General features: G+C 41.6%; 1 protein-coding gene across 1 annotated transcript; it reads right to left on the bottom strand.

Annotated features, from left to right (window-relative positions):
* Nucleotides 1-567: 567 nt before the first annotated feature.
* shbg (sex hormone-binding globulin) lies at nt 568-4,431 on the bottom strand. Its single transcript, XM_004562716.5, has 8 exons — nt 4,051-4,431; nt 3,194-3,291; nt 2,762-2,948; nt 2,114-2,275; nt 1,817-1,973; nt 1,433-1,569; nt 1,104-1,305; nt 568-979 (listed from the first exon to the last, which is right to left on the bottom strand). Exons 1-8 carry the CDS (start codon nt 4,156-4,158, stop codon nt 843-845), a joined length of 1,188 nt encoding a protein of 395 aa, XP_004562773.1. The 5' UTR covers nt 4,159-4,431; the 3' UTR covers nt 568-842.
* Nucleotides 4,432-11,971: the final 7,540 nt, after the last annotated feature.

Here is an 11,971-nt window from a genome sequence, read left to right as displayed (position 1 = left end):
AGGACAAAAGGCAGCCTTAAATGTCCTTCAGGAAGCCTGGACAACTATTCCTGGAGACTTCTTAAATGGTAAATGGCCTGTATTTGTATAGTGCTTTACTAGTCCCTAAGGACCCCAAAGCGCTTTACACATTTAGTCATCCACCCATTCACACACACATTCACACACTGGTGATGGCAAGCTACATTGTAGCCACAGCCACCCTGGGGCGCACTGACAGAGGCGAGGCTGCCGGACACTGGCACCACCGGGCCCTCTGACCACCACCAGTAGGCAACGGGTGAAGTGTCTTGCCCAAGGACACAACGACCGAGACTGTTGGAGCTGGGGCTCGACCCGGCAACCTTCCGATTACAAGGCGAACTCCCAACAAGGCGAACTCCCTTGAGCCACGATCGCCCCCTTAAAGAAATTACCAAAAAAAAAAAACTGCCTAAGAGAGTTCCGACTCTGCTGAAGAATAAAGGTGTTCATAACAAAATAACATAACAGTTTTATTTGTTACACATCTTACTCCTCTATTGTGCCTTAAAATATACCAGAAAAATGAATATGTATCAGAAACCATTTTAGGGAAAGTCATATTTTATTCAAAAACTTGCTGTTGCATGTACCAGGGTCACAAAACTGCTCACATTTATCAGATTTATCTGTATGTTGTGTTAAAAGTGGGAAAGTGGAAGAGACATCTCGTAAAATATTAATATTTAGCACTAAATTATTTAGACTTTAGAGATTCACTGGTACAAGTATAAAATTCTGACTTAAAACACTTTAGTGCTCATCACTGCAAACACCATGTCTACTCAGCATACCCTAAAGTGTAAGCATGCTTTTGTGGTTTAAGCGGGGCAGCTGTGAGAGGAAACGGACACGTGTTTCACGCGTGCCAAATCCAGATCCAAATCCTTCCCTTGGACCTGGATCTTCTCCAGACAGCCTGTCAAGAACTGAGAGCCGACATCGTCGTCATTCTCACCTGAAAAGACAAAATAGATGAAGAAAACAATCGTCTTCACGAGTTACACAGAGCAGATCCTTTTTTTGTGTTGCTGCACAGTAATACAGGATTCGACTGAAATACTTTAAAGCTGCAGTCTCACCCAAAAGGCCTCCGATGGCAAGATGACCATCTCTCCAAGCTGATAAATAACCGGTGTTGCTCCCTGCACTGACTGAAAAATCAGCCGATGATTCTTCCTCATGTTTAACCACCCTCAGCGAATCCTTCAGAAACTTAATTTGGAGCCTCTTGAAAGTGTTTTTCATGGTGAACACCTCTTCTCTAGAGGTAAATGTGAAGTTCTGAATGCCAAATGGAAACAGAACTGTGACATACACTGATCTGTGTGTGTTATTTGCATGAAACAAACATCATTGCTAAGTTAATAATCCCGCTTTGAGGGCAAATACATCTGACTTATGTGGATACCTTAGTGTTATTATCAGCTACCACAGAGAACATGAGCTCCTCCCCATCAGCTTTGATGCTCAAAAGGGTCCCGTCCATCTGGCTGAAATCCCCCCACAGCTCAATATGGACCTCGTGATCTCCATCGATCTGGAAATCTGGGGAAAAAAGAAGAAAAAAGTACATTTGCTGATGTGTTGAGGCAGTTAAAACCACTTCTGATAAATACAAATTAACGTGCTGAATCTGATCAGGAATACCTACTTAGAAGTAGGAGAAATATTGCTACCCGAGATGCCATATCATGCATAAATGCAATATCCGGGCCAGCTGGAAAGCTTGTTATTGAATAAAGGAGTGTAAACACTTGCTCGTATCTGGGATAATTTAGCAGAGTGTTCCCACCTGAGGTGTTGAAAATGGCAAATCCTGTGCCAGGGAAGTAGCTGCCAGGTTGGATGTTTTCATAGCAAGGCTGTAGCTCGTCTGCCTCTGCCACCCATGGGGAGGTGAGGTTCAGCCAGTTGCCTTTCCGCACACAGCCATCCATTTTGGGATTGAACTAAAGGAAGAGGAGGGACGGTTCAAACATGTTCAAGAAGCTATTTTCCAGAGGTCTTGTGCAAGGAAAGGAAAACAGCATCTGGTCTATTTGCAGCTGAAGTGCAGTTTAAAACAAATGGTGCAAAATACACACAGTACCTGAACAATCATCTTTTCTTTGCTGATCAGAATCCCGCCAAGGGCCAGTCGAAGTTTACCATAAATGACTTCCTCCATCTGCTTGGAATGTATGCCCACCACCAGCCCGCCAGTGCCATCCACCTCCAGGTTTACAAAGTTGCCCTGGTTGCTCACTTCCATCTTGGTGGCATCAAGAGAACAACAAACGGTACAGTTAGCCAGTTTTAAGATGAGCTGTTATGCTCATTTCCAGCATGTTTTCATTCTCGCGCTCTCAAGGAGCTCTTCATAATTTCTCATACGGAGCCTTGGAGCAGCTCCTGAGTTCTCTCCAGGCCCAAACCAGCAGTTTTAGCCACTCCCCCTTCAAGGCCACTCCAGCTTTCTTCTGATTGGCTGTCTCTTGCAAACAAACCACGAGGAGCAGATGGGTGGAATTTGTGTGCTCACAGCTGTTTTCCTTATATGACGATGACCATAATAATTTGCATATAAACTGACCTCAATATTTAATATGAACATCCACTACTGTGAGGATATATGTATATGTATGACAGAAAATAAGGAAAAGCATAAGGGGGTGAGTTTTTAAAAAGCAACATAAAGCAGTTCTTTAGCCAGTTGGAGTTCAACAAACTGATTTCCAAGTGATCACTGGATGCTTACTGTGTGCCATTTCCCGTCATTGAGCCTCGGGTTGCCCGCTACGCTGACGAGCACACCTTTGTTGATCTGCATCAGAGGGACGCCGTCTTTCAGCGACAAAATAAACCAGTCATCCCCGTTTTTTGTGTCTCCATAGAAAATCAGACCTTCTGGGTCAAATGTCCGGAACTCAAAGGAGGATTTGATGCTGCGTGGCAGAATAAAGATACAGTAAATTGGAGTGACGGCTGCTCATTGGTGCATTAATAAGACAACCTGCTTATTTATCTTTGAATGATCTTAGAGAGCTCATGTACGCCTGTTCAGTAAAAACTGAACTTCAATGTCACGTTTTAATTTGAAATCCCAGAAGAATCATGTGCACCTTCTTGCCCACAGATGAGCTGCTGTGCAGGCTTGACGGTGCACTGATTTGCCCCATCGCACACGTACCTGCGGATCTCACTAAGGTTGACCGTTGTGTGGATCAGCGGCCTCCAGTCGTGGGTGTTCTGGCCCAGATTGACGGTAGAACTGCCCGGCACCTTTTTCTGGAAGACACAAGCTTCATCTTGCACTGAACTGACACTTAAGTCGTTACTCACAGCTTTTTATTACACGCAGCTCTAATTTATTGAACTCAGCCTCAGTATTTTACACTCAGAGATCTTCATTGGCTGCTCGTTAAAACCACATTAAACCGAGAGATTAAATTTATTCAGTTATTGATTCGACTTTTAAAAAAAAGCTGAACAGAGCAGTGTGCAGAAATTATTAAATGGTGATGAAGTGCCACATCACTGCATTTCATTGACAAGAGCAACCACACAACACTCACTTGTGGAGATGAACCATGTGTATGTACAACATTTAAGAGGAAAAACAAGTCTTGCTTTTCTTTTTGTGTTAGTAATTTCCCAAAACTGGGACAAAAGTAAAGTATTTCTTCTCTTATCTTAATTATGCTGATGCGTCCACAAACTGAGCAAATTGAGCAAAGTCTAAGCAAATGTTGGGATCCCCCCTCCCCCTTAGACTTTTATTCTTTAAAACATAACCTATGAGCCAACAAAGTAGATTTTTCTAGAAGAAAAAGATGTATCTAAATGATACAGGCAGATATTTCCAATCATCAGGAGCTGTAGCATGTAATTGTGCAGAAACAATATATGTCACTACAGTCATCCATGCTTCTGCAGAGAATCAGGGACTTCATTAAAGGCTGAAAAGGTGCATATAGATGATACTTCCTACGCACACACACCGAGTGCACATTTTAATTCTAGGCATTGTGCGTTGCACTAACATACCTTATCACCTCCGTTTTCCTGGCCCTCAGCTCCCCACCCCAGCAAAATAAGGCTCAGAGTGAGCAGTAGTGCACCTGCCATTGCTTTCCAAGTCATCCTGCAGCACATTCACTGACCCAGGCCTCGCCGCGTTCAGTCCCCACAGCCCACGGTTGGTCCAGCTACACTGCGGTGCAGATGGAGGTCGAGTTAGGATGAGGAGCAGAGAGATTGTGGAAAAGTCTGCAGTTCGCTGGTGTCTGCTGTCACAATTCCTGGGATCCAAAGGGCATATATGCCATGTTCTGGACAAGCTATCGATCCCTGAGGCTGGCAGGCCGCGCTGGTTGAGACCAGTGTTTGCAGAAATGCAGATGGCTGTGGGTGGTGAATGTGAAGTACAGCAGGCAAACAGAAGAAAGAAACTGTGGGGGTTTTTAAAGGGTCTGTTGCAATATTAGAAGTTAAAAAGTGTGTTTTTATCAGTCCATCAATCTTCCGCACTCGTTGTTATTTGTGTAAGGACACGACTGCGGGCCAGGTGAGTGACCTTAGCGAACCCAGACACATGTGTTTACACATTACACAGGAACCTTGATTGACCGCTGCCAGCCATGACTAAGTGTGTGTGTAAAATGTTGCAGTGAAGGGGGAGAGAGAACTCAAAGTTCTTTTCTTCCGCTGCACACAATCAGGCCATGAAAGGTGGGAAATGCAAGATGAACAGCAAACAGGCCACAACTCTTCCCTGTCACATGCTCTCATACATACGAGCTGATCACAGAAGGTATCAGCACTCATCTAAATGAAGGGATTACTGATGGCTGCCGTCCATGCTGCTGCTTTTAGGGTTATGGCATTTTGTGTTCTGACATAATGGGACACTGTGATAGAGCCATTATTATTATTACTATGGTACCATCTATGTCTCCCTGCTTTCAAAAGCTACAACATGTGCTGTAGAAAAAAGGGATCTGTTCTTAGTCAAATTCAGCAGTTTGTTAGGCTTTAACCGAAACAACTATTTTCAGGAGACCACAACCATTTCCCAGACAATGACTGACTCATCCTTTTCATGAAGAGATTAAAGAGACAGTTTGAATCTCACTGAAATATTTCTCCCCTGAGGTTTAGTATTGTTTATCCATCAAGTATCAAGATTTTTCTCATTTGAGTGGCCAGTTTTGGAAATGTCTGCTTTCACTTTAATAAACAAGTAAGTGGCCTTCGTCTTGTGGTGTTTAAAAGACTGAAAATTACAAGGCAATCCAAGTGTTTATGAACACTTGGATAGCTTTACACATTTGTAAAGCCAAGAAAAAAACAAAGTGGCATTTGAGATTAAAGTCTCAAATTTGTGAGGAAAAAACACTAGGAAATTTACAAGAAAAAAGTTTTAGAGAAACAAAAATTGAAAAGAAATTCACAAACGCAGAAGAAAAAATAGGAAAACTCATGAAAAAGACATTTAGGTGAAAAAATGGTCAACTTTACAAGAAAAAACTCAAATGTATAAAGTAAAAAGGGCAAAGCTGCATTGCTTTACTTTTCAAGGTTAAGTTGAAATTTTTAATTTTTAAAAAAATGGGTTTAAATTAAAAATATGAAACTAAAAAAAACAACAACAACAAAACAATACAAGAACAACAAATCTTTAGAAGAACTGGAGCTTATCTAATTTACCAGAAAGAAATGTTCGAGTTACCTGAGAAAAAAAATGTAAAAGAAAGTTCTGAGAGAAAAATACAAATGCAAATTTATCAATTTAATTGACAATTATAATAGCAAAGAATTTGCAACTTTGGGAGAAAAAAGGGAAAAATTCTGAGAAAAAAATGGTAAATGTACAAATTTACGAGGAAAAAGGAAAAAAGGATGAGGAGCAGAGAGATTGTGGAAAAGTCTGCAGTTCGCTGGCGTCTGCTGTCACAATTCCTGGGATCCAGAGGGCATATATGCCATGTTCTGGACAAGCTATCGATCCTGAGGCTGGAAGGCCGCGCTGGTTGAGACCAGTGTTTGCAGAAATGCAGATGGCTGTGGGTGGTGAATGTGAAGTACAGCAGGCTGTTAGGTTTTGTATTGTTGATTGTCATTTATGCTTAGAAATATCTACTTATATATGCTTAGAGTTTTATAATTAGTTGTCGATTGGTAGAGGTTTGATCCTTGATAGTCTGCAAACTTTGTGTGCATTAGAGAGCACTCTGGGAGCATGGGAGAGGTCGTACCTTCTCTTATTGTTTTATGGTAGGATAAACGTGGCTATATCTGTTTTAGGCTAAGTGCCTTTTGTTTAGATGAACTGTTGGACTTCCAGACCAGCAGGTTTAGGGAAGTCATTTATGGGGTCACACTCTGACCACACACACACACACACACACACACACACACACACACACACACACACACACACACACACACACGGGCAAGGTACTCTTTGTGTGTATGTACACGTCGTATGTTAATGAATTCATGTAACCTCAATAAAAGAGCAGTGTTACGGGGGAGCGGACGAGAGCAACTGGGGTCAAGCGAAGGAACGGCGCCTGTCCGGTTCTCTCCCGTGCACGAGAAACATGAAGAACTTTGCCTACTTCGTGTCTTGCTTGCTGTGTAATTATATTGTCTTCAACGTTCCAGCGAATAGGTTCAAGCTACAAACCTATCACAGGCAAACAGAAGAAAGAAACTGTGGGGGGTTTTAAAGGGTCTGTTGCAATATTAGAAGTTAAAAAGTGTGTTTTTATCAGTCCATCAATCTTCCGCACTCGTTGTTATTTGTGTAAGGACACGACTGCGGGCCAGGTGAGTGACCTTAGCGAACCCAGACACATGTGTTTACACATTACACAGGAACCTTGATTGACCGCTGCCAGCCATGGCTCAGTGTGTGTGTAAAATGTTGCAGTGAAGGGGGAGAGAGAACTCAAAGTTCTTTTCTTCCGCTGCACACAATCAGGCCATGAAAGGTGGGAAATGCAAGATGAACAGCAAACAGGCCACAACTCTTCCCTGTCACACGCTCTCATACATACGAGCTGATCACAGAAGGTATCAGCACTCATCTAAATGAAGGGATTACTGATGGCTGCCGTCCATGCTGCTGCTTTTAGGGTTGTGGCATTTTGTGTTCTGACATAATGGGACACTGTGATAGAGCCATCATCAAGGTCAAGGTCAAGGTTACTTTATTTATACCCATAGGCAAGGTAAATTTGCTTTACAGAAAAAATGACAGCATTTGGCATCCCTTTAAAAACACACATACCTAGTAAAGCTATAAACCTCACTTTGGCACATATATAGTAATTTTAATATTTCGAATCAAAAACAGTTCTTATTTAATTCAGTGACAGCAACGGGGACAAAGCTATTTTTATAAACCTCCGTCCTGAGGGAAGATGCTGAAATTCACCCCTTAGAGGATGGGAACCATTTTTAAGGATTGATAAAGCCATCCTCTGTACCTGCTTAGAGTACAGGGAGGCTAAACAAGACTGTGGCTCACCTATCAGACGACTGGACCATCTCACTATCTGATTTAGAGAGTTTTTCTCTGTGACAGAGGTCTGACCAAACCATGCCACCAAACAAAAGGATAAAACAGACTCAATAAAAGAACAATAAAACAAAGTTAACATTTTTTGGTCAGTGTGGAAATGAGCAAGTTTCCTAAGACAATAAAGGTGCTGGTGACCCTTTTTACAAACTGATTTGCAATTTTGATTGATTATAGTCCCAAGATATTTATATGATTGTACTTGCTCTATTTTCTGACCTTTAATTAAAGTGACTGCGTGCCCATTTTGTTGTTTCCTAAAAGGAATCACCATATCTTTTGTTTTAGATATGTTCAGCTGGAGATAAGACTCCTCACACCACTGAACAAAGTCATCAATGACTGGACCGTGGTTAGTTTCACCCTCTTTCAGTAAGCTGACAATAACAGAGTCATCTGCATATTTAATGATGGCCCTGTTTTCATGTCTGCTCTGACACATGTTTGTATAGAGAATGAATAATAAGGGAGATAAGACGCAGCCTTGAGGAGAACCTGTGGAGGAGAACACTGGGTCAGACAGAATCCCATTTATTCTCACTCTTTGTGACCTGTTAGTTAAAAAACCTAAAATCCAGCCCACCAGGTTTTTCCTGATTTCAAACTGTTCTAAAAGTCTTTTAATTAAAATATGCGGCTGTATTGTATTAAAAGCCGAAGAAAAATCAATGAAAAGAAGTCTTGCAAAAGTCCCTTTACTCTCTACATGTTTAAGAATCAGATTTAACAAAGTCAAAAGTGCGTCCTCCACTCCTCTGTTGGGCCTATAGGCAAACTGATTTGGATCCAGCTGACCTTCAGTCTCTTTCATAATCACATTTCTGATGATTTTTTCAAAGACTTTCATTACAACTGAAGTGAGGGCAACAGGCCTGAAGTCATTTAGAATTTTTGGACGACTAGATTTAGGGACAGGAACCACGACTGCTTCTTTCCAAAGAGAGGGCACATGTTGTGTTTGCAAGGATTTGTTAAAAATAACCTGAAATATAGGACTGAGTTCATCAGCACAAGATTTAATTAGGCGGCCACTAATATTATCAGGACCCTGGCTCTTGTTCACATTGACTGTATGAAAGGCCTTTTTAACATCGCTGAGTTCAATGATAAAGTGCTGAGTATCTCTCAGTTTCTGTTTCAGTTCCAAAATATCCTCGCTAAAATCAGAAGAACTAAAACGAGCATAAAACATATTTAAAGCGTTTGCAAAATCTCTGTCTGAATTAAAACCATCTAAAATGACCTGACTGCTGCTCTGGGGGTTTTGAAACCCTGCTATGGTTTTCATACAAGTCCAGGCAGACCCAAAATTTCTTGCAGCAAATTTGCTTTCAAGAAGGTTTTTGTAGCTCTGTTTTGCCTTCAAGATCTCGATTTTCAGTTCCTTGGTGGCTGTCTGAAAATCAGTAACAGCCCCCTCTTTAAAGGCCTGTCTCTTTTTCCTTAAACAGGATTTGACGCTTTTAGTGACCCATGGCTTATTGTTAGCGTAGACCTTAACGCGCTTACGGGGTATAATCATGTCTTTACAAAATACTGCATAAGAGCTAGTAACATCCACCAGAGCGTCGAGATCATCTCCACAAGACTGAATAAAAACTTCCCAATCTGTACACTTAAAACATTCCTGCAAGGTAAGCATAGATTCTTCTGACCATAAGTCAACATCCTTAGTCTTTGTCTTCTCTCGTTTTAAGACAGTTTTATAGATGGGCAGAAGATGCACAGTTATGGTCTGCAGATCCCAGAGGAGGAAGCGGGAGGGATTTATAAGCATTCTTCACCGATCCGTAACAAAGGCCCAACATTTTATCCCGTCTGGTAGGACAGGATACATATTGATACAGATTGTCCAAAGTTGATTTAAGAGAGACATGGTTAAAACCCCCCATTATAAAGTTTGGTGCGTCAGGAGAGAGCGCCTGCAGCTTCTGCACTACGTCTGAAATGATGCTGCAAGTGGAGGTGGGGTGAGCCCTCGGGTGAATGTAAACTACAGTAATAAAAAGTTAACTTCATGTTTTTTACGTTTTGTTTTTGACCATTTGATTAAAAAAGAAAAAATCTTGAAAAATACCACTCCGATTAACAGAACTGTTTTTTATTTTACTACTCAGATTTCTTTGGAACCTCTTTGTGTGCTGCTTCTAGACAGAAATTAGGAATGAATTATTTTCTGCTCTCCTTCTGTATCCTCTTATTATGATGACCAGAGAATAGTTAAAGGCATCTTCTGTAACTTTGCCACCTACAAGTTTGACCAGATCCCAACAAACTAAATGTAGGGCAAACGCTGTGTGTGACTGGGGTGAAGTGGGACATGTCAACATAGTTGAGAGGTCGCCTGAAATGTTTGTACAGTACACTAAAACGTACATTTTCCCAGATTTATTTAGCATACAGAGGTCAAATCTAACACACTTCCAACTCTCTTGCTAGGTAAACACAATGAGGATAAAAGGAAGCTTAAGCTTGTTCTTATGGTCTCACGCAACAGTATTTATATATTCCAATAAATTCCTTTTATTTCACTGTTATTTCATTACTCCATTTTTCAGTACATACTGCTGCTTCATTTTTCTGCAGTTCTTTCCATCATACTGAACATAATCTGCTAGCTTGTGACATTTTAGTGACGTGTAACTTTCCCTGATGAGTATGGCATTAGACAATCTTTTCCTGAGTATTATAAAAAAAAGACAGATTTTGGAACAGTGCATGTTCTGCAGAGCCAATCAAAATGTGGGTTATTGTCTCCAGGTGTGGCATAGGGGGACAAGTGCAGTCCCACATAAATAGGGACATGTTGTCACCCAAAACCCTGCACTATGATGATCCAGTGGTTCTGCTCCACTGGATACCTGAGATCATCCATCGAAAGCAAAAGACAGTGTGCACGTGAAAGAGAGCACAGGCAGGGCGGAGCGGGTGGAGAAAAGTTTCAGGGTGATTTGTGACAGGAGGATAACAACAAGAGTGACAGGGAGGTTTACAAGATGGTAGAGAGATCTGCTGTGATGTATAATTTGGAGATGGTGGGACTGATAGAAAGACTGAAAATGTGTGCATCAGACGGACAGCTCAGGCTGAGATGGTTTGGACATGTGCAGAGGTGGGACGGTGGATATACTGGACAAAGGATGTTGAAGATGGAGCTGCCAGGCAGGAGGAAAAGAGGAAGACCACAGAGGAGATTCATGGATGTAGTGTAAGTGGATCTGTAGAGGGTTGGTATGACAGAGGAGGAGGATGGAGGCAGATGACTTGCATCGGTGACTCCTGCGAAACAAGAAGTTGGAATGGCTGATCGAGAGGACAGGGAACTGCTAAGTCACAGATTTACAGCCTTTTTGAGCAACATGTCAAAATAAATACAGCGTTCATTGCAGTCAATACTTTTACGAGATTTTACGAGGAAACACTAAACTAGCGGCAACATACCGCGTCCACAGAGAAAACCAGGAAACATCGCTTAAAGCTCTAAAGATACCATTTTAAACTGTAAATTAACTTAGAACCTAAAGTTGCAGAAACTGTGCACTGTTACCAGCTGCTTCTCCTTTCAATTTCCCGCTACGTTGTTGTCGTTTTGGAGACGTTATTTCCGCATCGCAGGATGATTGGTCGTCTGCGTTAGATTCTGGACCAATCAGAAGGCATGACTGTGACTATCACGTGACCAATGAGTCATTGCTGTAGGCAGGCAGCAGGACGTCTGCGAGCAGCTTTCTCGCCTGCTCGCCTCTGCCCTCCACATGATAACGAGACCCTGAACTGTGCAGGTCGGAGGATACTCGTCACACACCGGTGTTAATGGTGTTCCAGTTTAACTAGGTTTTAGGTTAACTGGTGTTGCCAGCAGTGTTGCCAATACCGATACTTTTAACCTATAAAAATCAGCTTATTCAGGGGAAAGCATGAATTATGAAATTAATCATCATCAATTTTAATGACCATTGTGATGTTTACTTTCCACAATTATTAGTTAACACAACAAAGTACAACTTTCAGATTTTTATGTATTTTGAAACTATTTTTTTTGTCAGCTTCTGTTCTTTAAATGTATTATAGGTTATAAATAAAACAGTCAACACGAAAAAAGGTTAAGATATTATTCATAGTGCACGTTTGAGTTCTTTTTTTTTTTTTATTTCTGGGAACAAACAACAAAAAAATGTAAAATGTTCAGTGAACTACACATGGAATTTAGAGGGTAGAAACAGAGTATAACTTAGTATTGATCCCATACCAATACTAGCACTGGTACTGATATCGATCCGCCCGCCTCTAGTTGCATCGCCTCTGTCAGTGCGCCCCAGGGTGGCTGTGGCTACAATGTAGCTGCCATCACCAGTGTGTGAATGTGTGTGTGAATGGGTG

This window comes from Maylandia zebra, linkage group LG3, assembly GCF_041146795.1.
Source record: "Maylandia zebra isolate NMK-2024a linkage group LG3, Mzebra_GT3a, whole genome shotgun sequence".
Lineage (NCBI taxonomy): Eukaryota > Metazoa > Chordata > Actinopteri > Cichliformes > Cichlidae > Maylandia > Maylandia zebra.
Note: the sequence above shows the minus strand (reverse complement) of the source record. Positions and strands in the feature narration are given on the sequence as shown.

What these genes read in the sequence shown, in the direction of transcription:
- shbg (XM_004562716.5), bottom strand. Translation starts at nt 4,158, where the DNA reads ATGTGCTGCAGGATGACTTGGAAAGCAATGGCAGGTGCACTACTGCTC. An exon ending in ATGACGGGAAATGGCACACA is followed by an intron (nt 2,276 to 2,761) that starts GTAAGCATCCAG and finishes GATGCCACCAAG; the next exon opens with ATGGAAGTGAGCAACCAGGG. An exon ending in AAGAAAAGATGATTGTTCAG is followed by an intron (nt 1,974 to 2,113) that starts GTACTGTGTGTA and finishes CTCTTCCTTTAG; the next exon opens with TTCAATCCCAAAATGGATGG.